The sequence below is a fragment of the Cyprinus carpio genome, chromosome B3 (genome assembly GCF_018340385.1).
Source record: "Cyprinus carpio isolate SPL01 chromosome B3, ASM1834038v1, whole genome shotgun sequence".
Lineage (NCBI taxonomy): Eukaryota > Metazoa > Chordata > Actinopteri > Cypriniformes > Cyprinidae > Cyprinus > Cyprinus carpio.
Window position 1 is genome coordinate 20,646,071 of NC_056599.1, and position 12,805 is coordinate 20,658,875.

The 12,805-nt window shown below is 38.8% G+C and overlaps 2 protein-coding genes across 11 annotated transcripts in view; both read left to right on the top strand.

Moving 5' to 3' along the window:
- The window catches only part of LOC109045977 (rho GTPase-activating protein 23-like), a 64,430-nt gene extending 58,902 nt beyond the window's left edge, over nucleotides 1-5,528 (top strand). For all 9 annotated transcript variants that reach the window (XM_042720186.1, XM_042720185.1, XM_042720183.1 and 6 more), the window contains 5 exons: nucleotides 68-193; nucleotides 291-332; nucleotides 466-553; nucleotides 2,525-2,556; nucleotides 2,881-5,528. In XM_042720186.1, the coding sequence (XP_042576120.1) occupies nucleotides 68-193; nucleotides 291-332; nucleotides 466-553; nucleotides 2,525-2,556; nucleotides 2,881-4,266 (1,674 nt within the window). In that variant the 3' untranslated portion in view covers nucleotides 4,267-5,528. The remainder of the gene's footprint in view (nucleotides 1-67; nucleotides 194-290; nucleotides 333-465; nucleotides 554-2,524; nucleotides 2,557-2,880) is intronic.
- A 3,220-nt stretch (nucleotides 5,529-8,748) lies between these two features.
- LOC109045960 (1-phosphatidylinositol 4,5-bisphosphate phosphodiesterase delta-3-A) overlaps nucleotides 8,749-12,805 on the top strand; it is a 37,259-nt gene continuing 33,202 nt past the window's right edge. The window contains exon 1 of one of the 2 annotated variants that reach the window (XM_042720188.1): nucleotides 8,749-9,250. In XM_042720188.1, the coding sequence (XP_042576122.1) occupies nucleotides 9,163-9,250 (88 nt within the window). In that variant the 5' untranslated portion in view covers nucleotides 8,749-9,162. Of the gene's footprint in view, nucleotides 9,315-12,805 lie in introns of both variants that reach the window. The other variant, XM_042720189.1, reaches the window with a different exon arrangement.

Below are 12,805 nucleotides of genomic sequence, written 5' to 3' on the forward strand. Positions count from 1 at the left end.
TGAATACAGTAGCATGCTGGTTCATGTTAGCTGTAGGATGTTTTACTGAGCGCTTGTGTATGTGCAGATGGAGCCGCGTAATTTGGCGCTGGTGTTTGGCCCCACTCTTGTCCGGAACTCAGAGGACAACATGACAGACATGGTCACCCACATGCCTGACCGCTACAAGATTGTGGAGACACTCATTCAGCATGTGAGGCACACAGCTGACAAAAAATGACTGCCGGTTATACAGCTAGTCTTCATTTGAATTGTCATTTTAAACAATGATTGTCTTTCTCTCTACACAGCATGCCTGGTTTTTCTGTGAAGAACATGAAAAAGATGAAAAGGTTTGTTTGTTTTTATTTACTATTATTGAGATTCATAAAAAAAGAATAAATTATTAAGTGAACTATATGACTAAATAACTAAGCATTTAAAATTTAAATTTTTTCTTGGCTAAATATTTACATCGCCCCTCAGACACCAGTGGACACAGAGGACGTTCAGCCCGCCCCAAACATAGATCACCTCCTCTCTAATATTGGTCGGACGCTTGGGGAGGCATCAGGTGAGAGTCCTTAACCAGTTACAACCAACAATATTCAGCTTAAATAACGGCCAGTTATAGTTGACCGTAGTCTCCTTTAGATGACTTTTGGTTAGCCGTTGGTCATATTCCACCTCTGATGACTAACACTAGAAAACATGCATGTCTTGATTTTGATTGTGGGTTGTGTGTTTTGTGTGTTTGGCATTTGTAGACAACATGTTTCTGTATTCCTGCATGCTGAAGGTTCTTTACCTCTCTGAGTTTTGGTTTCTTTTTTAAACAATCTCTTTCATTATATTCACGTTCTGCTGTCTTTCTCTGTACATTTCTGCATCCCTCTCTTAGCTGAGCCTGTGGAACAACCACTGCGGTAGGATGGGTTTCTCCTGCCATGCACTCTGTGTGTGTGTGTGTGTGTGTGTGTGTGTGTGTGTTCATGAGTGTGTTTGTGTGTGTGTTTTTTTGTGTGTTTGTTGAGGTGTTTATGGCCCCGTTTACATCCGCTCTTAACATCTGTGTTAAATCAAAGTGCTAAATAAAGCTGTCAACAGGATACTTTTTTTATCCTCTCATTCAAACAGAATAGCTCAGGTGTATCTAACATTTTGTCATTTTAGAGCATGATAATGTAGGTCTAAATTAAAAATCGCAACTTAATTTGTTTCTTAAAATATTTTTTTTGGATGTTTCTAGTTGAAATGTACGGAGCCTCGCACATGGCATGCAGGAAAAAATAGTAGGCTAAATCGTGTGCACGATTTACTATTTCGTTCCCTCGATTTATAAATTGTGCACAGGATTTATTAATTCTTCCCCTCGATTTGCTAAATCGTGCACACAATTTATAAATCGAGAGGACGAATTAGTAAATTGTGCACACTATTTAGCAAATCGAGGGAACGAATTAGTAAATCGTGCGCATGATTTATTTATTTTTTCTAGCATTTCATGAGCAGGGCTCTGTAGAAATGTTATAGTTTACATTTCAGTCCTGACTAAATAAGTAAGTACTGCTTAGTATAGACCATATTCAGTATCGTTCAAACTGGGTCGGTAAGATTTTTTGAATGTTTTCGAACAAGGTTTAATGTGTCTGCATTTATTGGATAGAAAAATACAGTAAAATGCCATAAAAATATTAAGAGCTATAATTACAAAGATCGTTGAATAATAATTTATATTTGAATATATTTTAAAATGGAAACTGTTTCAATTTCTGTAATGGAAACTCCAGTCTTCAGTGTCACATGATCCTTCAGAAATCAGTCTAATATGCTGATTTGCTGCTTAAGAAACATTTCTTATTATTATCAGTGCTGAAAACTATTGTTTTTTGCAGACTTTTTCATGCAAATGTAATTTTATGTTTTCTCTTTTAAAACTATTGAACGGTAGTGGTATGTAGGTGAAATTCATGTAAAATCATTTGTGCAAAATCTTAATATTGAGGAGTTAACGTAATTAACGTCACTTTTGAAAACAAAGTGATGCCCAAGCCAGTTAAACGGGGCATGTGTGCGGTGGCAAACTGTTTGTTTTGTCTTTCTCCCCCTCTGACAATTACTGTTTCTGCCCAGGCCTTCCCATAGCTTCTTTCGTGGGTTGATGTCATCAGTGTGTGCTTTATCTTTACTGCTGCATATACTGGCTCCTTCACTTCTTCTTCTAAGACCCTGTTCACATTGGAACATTAACTGACAATCAGTGGCTGGTTGTTTATTACACAGATGCTGTTTATACTGGATCTTGTGTGAACACTGTCTCACAATCACTGTTTATGGGGGTGATGCTCAATGACTGACACAGAGGCTGCTCTAGGTCTTGTTTATTAATGTATTAAGTTACCTTACTGACAATCACACGGTTGATCCTCCTCTGTGCCTCTCATTAATACAGCATATATTTAACATGGTGCCGAAATATTTGTTAATTTCACTAACTTCCTCTTAAAATCTCTCTCCCTATCTCTCCCTGTTTTTAACTGGCCAGACTCAACCAACAGTGATTCTGCAAAATCAAAGGTCAGTATTGACCAGAAACTATTTAATATGTTTGTTGTGTTGTAAAGGTTGATGAGAATACTGTAGGTATTGTTTGCTCACTTTTACTAGTAATGAAATAAGTATTGTTATTGTTTTATTTCGCTCTCTTGATTTTTTATTAATTGTTAAATTGTGAATTTTTTAATTTATATTGTATCTCTAATGGTTTCTTTCATTTTTATTTAATATAAATATATATTTTTTAATCTTATTTAATGCATATTTAATAATAAATTTTATTTCATAATAATTAACATTAATATATTTGTTTTAATAATTTTTTTGTAAATATTTGATACTTAGGGGTCATGGGGATCAAAACGTGACTTTACTGCCAAGGATATCCTGACGTTATCGATTATGTCGGCTGTGACACGCAAGCGCCGGAAGCGGCCTAACGGCCGTCTCATTGGGAGCAGCACTGATGACGATTCTGAGCACGAACCCGTTAAATCCTGCATCTCCGAAAAAGATGACTTGCAAGAGATGGGGCAGGTTGCATCCTTCTGCGCCCCTCGAGCGGAGGCAGAAGAGGATGAAGAAGAGGAGGAGGAGGAGGAGTGTGAGAGAGAGAAGGCACAGGAGCTTAAGGAAGAAGTAGTTCCCAGCATTTCCTCCACAGAGGAAGCGGCCCCAGTGGTGCTGTTGAGCGAGGAGGAAGAGCAAAGGTCTGAAGTGAAAGGTCGCAGCTGGCGAGGAGATGATGCACGGTCTATTGTGTCAGGTTACTCTACTCTGTCCACTCTGGGGCGGAGTTTAACATCAGAGGGGCGGGGTGAAGATGCAGACGACGAGCATAGTGAACTGGTGAGTGAAACCGATAATGAAAGCGGATTCGCTTCGCGCTCCCTCACCCAAGAGAGGCCGGAAAAACCAAGCCATTCAAGCCAGAACTCACACACCTCACCCGAACCAACCGCACCACGCAGTTTCCTCTATGCCCACTGCAAATCGCACACGCCTCATTCTGCCTCTGGCTTATCCCTTGCTCCGCCTCCTCCTCCCCTCACAACCAGTCCTGAAGATAGCGCAGCACGTTCATCTACTCCTTCAAGCACCTCTTACTCATCATCCGCCTCCCAGCGCCTCCACAGCCGCCCCTCTTTTAACTCCCACCGCCTCATACAGTGCGACACCCTCGCGCGCCGTCGGCTCAAGGCAGACAAATCCAAAGGGCCCTCAGTGGATCTTTCCGAACAGTCCAGCTCCTCCACCACGGAGGGAGAACGGCGGTCAGGTGCGACTCAAATCCTTGATTCCTCTTCCTCTCAGTCCCCCAAAGCCAAATCCTCCTCTAAAGGGGTTAACGTGCGAAACGAGTGCACGCCAAATTCCGCAGCCGGTCTAGGAAGTAAGAGCTGCTTGTTGTCCACTGGGCAGGGTTCCCTGGCGGATCAGGTCCGGGCTCGTCTGATGGGCTCGGCGGATGATCTACGCAGCGTCGGCCTGAGGAAGCAGCTCTCGCCAGAGACACGCCGAAAGAGACGTGCATGGAGGAGGCACACCGTGGTGGTCTCTCCTACGGACTGTTCAGTGAAAAAACCACTGGCGCTGCCCCCCAAACCTCTAGCGTCACCCTCCCCTGTTGAAAAGCAGGACGTTGGAGAGTCCCACCCAGAGTGCTCAGAGACTGAAGCCCCTACTGCACGGCGGGCCCTGCCTACCTCACGCTTTCGTGATTTCCTGTAGCAGTGATGGTGTGTACAGGCTAGTGAACCAAGAGAGCTGGATTTGGGTTGTGTTGTAGCTGCGTCCTCAGTCTGTTCACACTGCTCACACTGACAGCGATTATGTGGTTGATTAAGTACTGTTGACCGCTAGGTGTTCATACTCACTATAGTCAAAGACTATAGAATACCCAAGACATGTCACTCGTATAGTTTTGAATGGGGAAAAGTGCAGCGCTCGATATGGCTGCTCAATCGCAGGAAGCCCCGCCTTCTGAATGAAAGAGCCAATTGCTAATTGGTAAAGTCACTGCAGTTAGAAGTCCCGGTTGCTATAGAAACAGTCAGTGTTCTGAGATGTGCACTTAGGACTGTGAATGCGCACTGGCTGGTCTAGTCTGAAAAATAAGCTTTTTTTATGCTGTTTGAGCAAAATAAACAACAAATATGATACAGTTGTTGTCAGATTACTTTGGTGATTTCAGATATGAAATTTAATCTTATTAAGCTTGGCAAAAAGTTTTTAAGAATTTGATGTTTCCCCATTCAAAGATATAGGAGCTGCACTTGCGTGCCCGAGAGGCATTTCAAAGACGGCTGCCGAGTGACATGTCCTCCCTTAAAGAGACTTTGCTGTAGTGTCCAACTGTGTCTAGTAGTGGATGATGTGAGCACCATTGTGCACCATTCAGAATTAGATTGAGAATGATTTTAAATTCTAGTTCAGTTTTGGAATTTGAACAGAATTTAAATTGAGGTAGCAAATTTAAAAATGGAATTTTATTAAGTGGAATTAAAATGAACTGAAATTCAAATAAAACTGCAACAAGGGCATTTTCATACCTGTAGAGTGTTTGCTTTGTTCCGGAAGAGGGATTTAAATTGTTACAATAGCCCCTTTCACACATACAGAGTTTACTGGTAAATTACTGGTAGATTACCATTAAGAAATCATGTGTGAACAGGATCTTTTCAAAAATACCGGTAAATTTGTTCTGGCAATTTGAGAAGTTGTAACATTACCAGTAAATTACCACAATGATGCTGTGTGTGAACGCAGAATGAAGATTACCAATATGAGTGTGTATGAGTTCAGAATGCGCTGATGTAAGACGTCTACTCTGGGCCAATCCAGAGCCACTGAAATTCAACGCCTCTGGGCCAATTATAACACTCTGATGCAAACGATGCATTTACTCCACACTGTGTAGTTCGATTTGAAGTCATGTAATGCAATATCTCTGGGCCAAAATTGTGCATGAATGTGAACGTTTGACACAAAAACGAAAACATCAACCGAAACACTGACCGCGTGTACCCCTCCATGTTTACAAACACAACACCAGGAGGCACAGCAGTTAAGATTTGACACCGATGTGTAAATGGTGCTTTACCGTTTAAAAGATGGAACTTCGTTGCCTGTGTGAACAGAGCATTTTTACAGCAATTTACTGGTATTACTGTGTGAAAGGGGCTAGTGTTTCATTTTATTTTGGGTTTTTTTTGATTTAGGATGTGTTGATTTCAAATTGTATGAAATTTTATTGATGTATGTTGAATGTGCGTAAAACGGTCCTTTCATTGGTCAGAGTGAACTTGTTCATGTTCCAGGATTCCGCTCTTCATGTCATCCATCAGAATGGATTGCTACACACACTCATATGTTTAAATGTACATGTATGTCAAGGCTTCATTGGGACAGCATTCTTGCAATACACCTGTTTCGGAGAAGAGCAATAACATTTTATAATGAAGAGATGCTCTTTGAATTTCAACTGTCATAAATGTGCTCACCCATTGATTTAACACATTATGAATTATGATACACCTTGGGTTGTTGGTTCGTTAAGTTAGATTGCATTCTCACCAAAAGCGAACCACCTTTTTCAGTCCTTCTCGGGCTGATTGTTTCGGTGCGGATCTGAATGCGATTGCCATGTTTAAATGATCAGAACTAAAGGAGAAAATGTGTCAGCTTCTGAAACAAATGCTCCAAGCAAGCCAGGTGTGAAAACGCCTTTGTGTCATTTGTAAAGAGAAATGAAAGAGTTATCAAGACAAACATCTGCCTCATTTGATGCTACCTATTAAAATTTGTACTTATATTTATATACATTTTTGCAATTTTACAAATTAGGCAAAAGGTGGAAAAACACTTAATTTCCCAGAACATCATTACCTGTTGAAATTTCTTTGAATTGTAAGTTCTACTTTAATTCCTTGAAGTCCAATTCAAATTCCAAATCAACTTACGTTAGGGTGACCGAATTTGATCGTATTGAATTTCCTTGAATTGAAAGGGAGCTGAAACTAAATTTTTGCCTAGCCCTGGTCTGTCTTCCTATTGTTGCTGCATCACATTGCTGTTCATTTGCAGAAACAAGGTCTCTTCTGTATGCAGCTGAGCGAGCAATGTTGCTTATGTTGCCTCAAATCTTTCTCAATGAAAATGAATCCAGTCACTTTGTCACTGCAAATCGCTGTCGGTGTGAACAGCCCTTTAGGTTGGCGTGTGAATCCAAAATAAAAACTGTTTAAAGCCCTTGGTTAAGTCACATTTACATTACTTTTACTCAGATTTACTTCACCTGCTAGGTAAAGGGGCTTTTCAGTGTTGCCATAGTTACTGCCAAGACCCTCACGACTTGCCATGGAGTGCTATTGTGTTTCCAAGTCCCAGATGAACCAATTCTTCAAATGTGCCGGTGCAGTATTGGTTAAACAGTGTTATATCAAACAGGAACAGTGTTGATAGTGACAGTTTTACTAGTTTTAACATAGGCCATTGAGTTTAGAGCAGGTGCATAATTCTACCAGTAACTCACTACATTACTATCCATGAGAGGCAGTGTGGTGTGTTCACCTTCCCACATGTTCATCTACTTTGTGTAATGGCTCATTGGTGGTGAAATTGGTTAATTTGATTCATGTGTGTGTGTGTGTGTGTATTTGATTGTGTGTGTATTGTTTTTGGTTGTGTGTGTGTGTCAAACGATTTTGTAACATTTGTACAAAGCCTTGCTTAAGTTAACCTTGTAAATAAACATATATTATCTTTTTTTTCCCCTTTATTTTAGTTTATATATGGTTTACAAAGTGCACTTAGGTGCACAGTCGTTTCTTTCAAGATGTTACTTGAAATGTTTTTCCTTAATATTTTTTGTTTGTTTGTTTTCTACACAGTATATATTATACGTATATTTTGTATGAATATAATAAGTACTTTTATTTGGAAATCTTGGGGTGTACATGTTTTAACTCCACTAGACTGTTTTCCCTGTTAATGGCCTTTCTCTGTGACTTACAAATACTATGCAGAAATCTATTCACCTCAATGCAAAGAACAGAGATCTAACCTGCAAAGAGTGTCTGTCACAAACTATAATAAATTCTTATTGCAGAGCATATGTCATTCGGGTTTTGTGCTTTTGTCTTGTGCTGCAGTTATTATATATATATATATATATATATATATATTATATATATCTATATATATATATATATATATATATATATACATATACACACACACATACACACACACACACACATATATATATATACACACACACATTTGTGTATTCGTATTTTTTTGTGTTAGTATGTTTTGGGAGGAAGTGAACTAAACTGACATTTTTTTTTTTTCATTTGTAAAGATGCAGAAAGTGTTCTGTTAGTGTGTGGGTTAAGTTATAGTATTTATAACAAACTCTATATAAAAACAACATAAGTAAATGGAATGTCCCCATTTAGATAAGTAAATAAATGTGTGCGTTTGCGTGCGTGCGCGTGCATGTTTACAGCATTATAGAGGGACCTGAAAAACCTGTATACAGGTCAGTGTGTTAAATGTAACTGTTTAACAGGTTTTTAGCAATGATCTGCGTAGTTAGATATTTTTGTACTTGCTTCCAGTATTTCATTTATATATTCTTTATATAAAATCGCGTCTATATTTTACTTGCAGGGCGTGTTATATTATTTAGCCTACGTTATCAGTGTAACCTAGCTTATGTAGAGATATTAAAACATTCTCAGGTGCTGCCTTCCATGAATAACATGACACCTTTGTCACTTAAGTACAAAAGTGCTCACAACGGATACAATCTATTTTGACTCTTGAAACATTTGAGATTTTTTCTTTTTCTTTTAAATGCGCATTTTTATCAGGCTCCTTAAATGGCAAAGAAAATGTTATTAGTCAGTTATTGAATGCCAAATTTTCAAAAATGTCCAACGATATTTTCATACGAGCCTGATAAAAAAAAAGCTCATTTGAAAGAAAATGCGTGTAAATAATTTAAATTCATTTATTTATTTATTTCCCGTCATTTCATTAGTACGTCAGCAGATGGCAGCATTTACAGTGATTTGTGAGTGCTCGCTAAATCTCGCACAGCAGCTCAAATCATGTTTTAAAACATTTGCTGCTATGAATAAACCCAATAGGTGGAGTCCAGGGAAAAGTCTGTTAAAGTTCATGTTCTGCATTCAGTCAGCTTCATTTGCTTGGTTTGAAACAGATGATCTCCAAAGCCTATTTTTGCGACACCTGCTCATAAGATAGTTATGCAAGTTAAAATAGACTAAAAATAAAAGTAACAAACCAATTACACAATAAACTAAGATAGTTTGCCATGAAGCAGCGGCTGTGACACAGTAAACGTGTCATCGAGTGTGAGTGAATGACTCGTGTTCATCAGCGTAATATTACTGCTCCTCGCCGGACTCGAGTTACGCGCGGCGTTTTTAGACGAGACAAGTGTTGCGACAGCAGCAGCAGCAGCAGCGCCGCGATTCACATGCACTGACCCAGACCTTTAAACGCATCTTTTGGATAGTTTGTGTCTATTGATTATTCACATTTACCTCAAGACGGTTATAATAAGTTCTGCCTGGAGCCGAAGGGACAGTCATTATGCTGGGGAGGAAGAAGAAACCAGAGACAGTTCAGACTGAACCCAAAGCGCACGAGTCAAAAACCCACGACCCGCTTCGGAGGCTTGGTGAGATCTTAATAGGCTACAAATAAGGACAAAAATGTCTAATATACCCTGAATGTTACTTTAGGTATGCATGCTTAATCTCAACTTAATCTCAGACACTAACTTGTTTTCAACCCTAGAAGTTGAAAGGAGTAAAATGAGCAGATTCAGTCTTTCCACTTAATCAGTAGACCTTTACTCTCTGACAAATGTTCATTTTGCGTGACATATGGATGTTTTAAGATATCTAGCATAATAACCCCATGAGTTTCTCTGTGTTTTATTAACCCTTTATTGTTAAGGTGTCATTTTTTTGACCTGCTTTTGGTAAAGGATATGCTAATGCACATTATTTTTGGATTTGGACCTGGCTTTGTAATGTTTATACAATTATAATTAGATATACAACCGTTAGATCTGGTTTGATTGGTTGGTCATCCCAAGAGTGTTTGTATTACTTTTGATATGAGAGCTGACAGAGCAGGGAGAAGTTTCTGTTGTTGTTTTTTGCTGTTGTTATTTAGATGCAGAATTGTGTGATTTTCTTTTCTTTCTTTTTTTATGCCAAAAAAATTAAAAGTTAAAATGTATTCTTTAAAGTTTAGAAAAATGTGTCAAGAGACCCCTGCGTTGTTTTTCAACAACCTTTTCTAGATGTTTTGGGCCAAGAAAGAGTTATTTGTTGTGTGAACAGTAAGATTAGGATGGCGTTGCGTTTATATATATGTAATGCAGTATTATGCTTTTTTGGTGTGTCTGGGATGGCCTGACATATTATTTTTTTGTAATTTAGCATAACCCGCACATAACCACACTGCCACACTCATAACGACTGACTGTTCTCGCACAGTTATTATTTTCCCACTCATGTTTACCTCTCATCTCCGCCCTTCAGCAGCATGACTCCAGCTGAGATCACCACCACCTACACCTATGACCCTTGCTTGTGCTGTCCACATAAAAACCATTCTACATGTGATATCTTATTATGCAGCAAGCTGATATCTGAAACTAGCACATCTCATGTTAATATCAGCCTAGTTCTCAAACCAAACCAAAATAACTGTGCTAGTTTATGCTTCAGGCTTTTGAAAGAAACTGCGTGTAGGAAGGTGGAGAGAAATAAATATTTGAAAAAATGTAAAATGGATTATTATGTCATTATGCCTGTATTGTCACAAATTACGAAACAAACGATGTGCAGCATTCTTTAAGAACAATGGCTGATTTCCAAGAAAAGTAACTAGGGCATTTTTATTGACCTCAGCAGGTCTTTCTTTAGATGTTTAGCTATCACACCTCTGCCTGTTTTAGCTGGGTTTCTTCTGCATTTGATCATGAATGAGTTGAATGTTGTTGCTGTATTGAGTACAAGATCCTCTGAGGACTCGTTTGCATTCCCTGGCTTCTTCCCATAACTGCAGCACTTTGACTGCAGTTGCATTAGAAAGAGTTTAGCTTAAACTATTGCATGTGGGTGATAACACTGCTTCGTTTAGGTTTAATTAACTCTGTTTAATGTTGTGCTCATTTGTATTATCTTCCATGGCAACCTATGCTGAATTGTTGAGTCGTTTTAAGTAAAGTCAAGTCACCTTTATTTATATAGTGCTTTTAACAATACAGATTGTGTCAAAGCACTTTACAGTATTTAATAGGAAAATAGTGTGTCAATAATGCAAAATGACAATAGTAAACACTAAATTTTCAGTTAAAGGCAGTTCATCATTGAATTCAGTGATGTCATCATCCAGCTCAGTTCAGTTTAAATAGTATCTGTGCAATCAAGTCAACGATATCGCTGGATAATAAGTGTTCCCAACTAAGCAAGCCAGAGGCGACTGCGGCAAGGAACCAAAACTCCATCGGTGACAGAATGGAGAAAAAACCTTGGGAGAAACCAGGAATCTATTAGTCCTGGTCTCCGCTGACTTTCGGGCTGTAGAGGTCCTCTGTAGGTGCTGATCCACCATCTGGTCTGGATACGTACTGGATTCGGGTGACTGCAGTGACCATCTGATCTGGATACAGACTGGATCTGGTGGCTACGGTGACCTCAGACCATCAGTCATACAGTGGTATTGTGGCTGCTGTTTGTCACATGACAAGCATGGGAACCCCCCCCCCCTTCACTTGTGCCCCCTCAAAAATAATGATTGCATGATGCCCCATACACTACAATACAAAATTATTTGTCAAATAAATGAAACATGATGAAACATTCATTTTAGTTGAAATTGTTATAGATTACTTCTAGAGATCAAGGTCCAGAAAAGTATGAAAGACATCATCGGAATAGCCCATCTTCCATCAGTGGTTCAACCGTAATGTTATGAAGCAATGAGAATACTTTTTGTATGCGAAGAAAACAGAAATAATGACTTTATTCTACGATTTGTCTCCTCTGTGTCTCTCTGCATCACTGTAGCGCCATTTTGGAGAATATCCGCTGAATGCAAGCAGCGCACAATATATACTTAGTTGCTTCATAACGTTACGTTTGAATCACTGATGGCAGATGGAGTATTCTTACGATGTCTTTCATACTTTTCTGGACCTTGACAGTGTAATTTACTCGCCAGTCTATGGGACCGTAACAAGCCTCCCTGTTTTCAACCAAAATATCTTAAATTGTGTTCCGAAGACGAATTAAGCTTTTACGGGTTTTGAACGACATGGGGGTACGTGATTAATGACAAAACTTTCATTTTGGGGTGGAGTATCCATTTAACTGAGCTTAGGACTGGTGGTGGTGCTTTTTTTGGTCAATCAGTGTTCCTGTAAAAATTGGAAAAAACTAACAATACTGATAATAATAATAATAATAATAATAATAATAATAATAATAATAATAATAATAATAATTATTAGTTTTTAAAAGCTGAAGAATTCCAAAGGAACTGCGTTATTTTGACAGGGAAATACAACAAAGAATATAGTTTACACGTAGCACATCAATTTTGCATGTTATGTTAGTCTCACTTACTTTTTCTCTCTCACTTTGCGCGTGTGAGAGAAAGCGATGGCGATGGCGAGTTGTGCACCTTCAAACTAGAGTTTACGATAGGCCAAATACACAAACACAGGTGAGCTGCACATCCATTGACATGAACTGAAAAATATCACACATCGCTTGACAGAGAGTGAAACTCTGAAGCGCTCAGTCAGTGTGTTCGGCGAGTGAAAATATATCTGAGCTAAACTTATACTTAGCCACCAACTCACACACTGGTGAGTAAAATCTAAGAATTTATTAGCCATTGGCTAATATTAGACTTCATTAAGTTGCCCAGAGTGAAGATTTAATATGCGAGTGATTTACTTGCAATGTAGAGGGTTGAATAAGGTCATACTTCCTGGTTATAGTAATAACTCTAGCTGCTGCATTTTGGACCAACTGGAGTTTATTAAGCATGCAGAACAACCACCCAAAAAAGCATTACAATAATCTAAACACGAGGTCATGAACACATTAATTAATGTTTCTTCATTTGACATTGAGAGCATAGGTCGTAATATAGATAGATTTTTGAGCAAATGCTAGAAACGTGGCTTTCAAAGGAAAGATTGCTATCA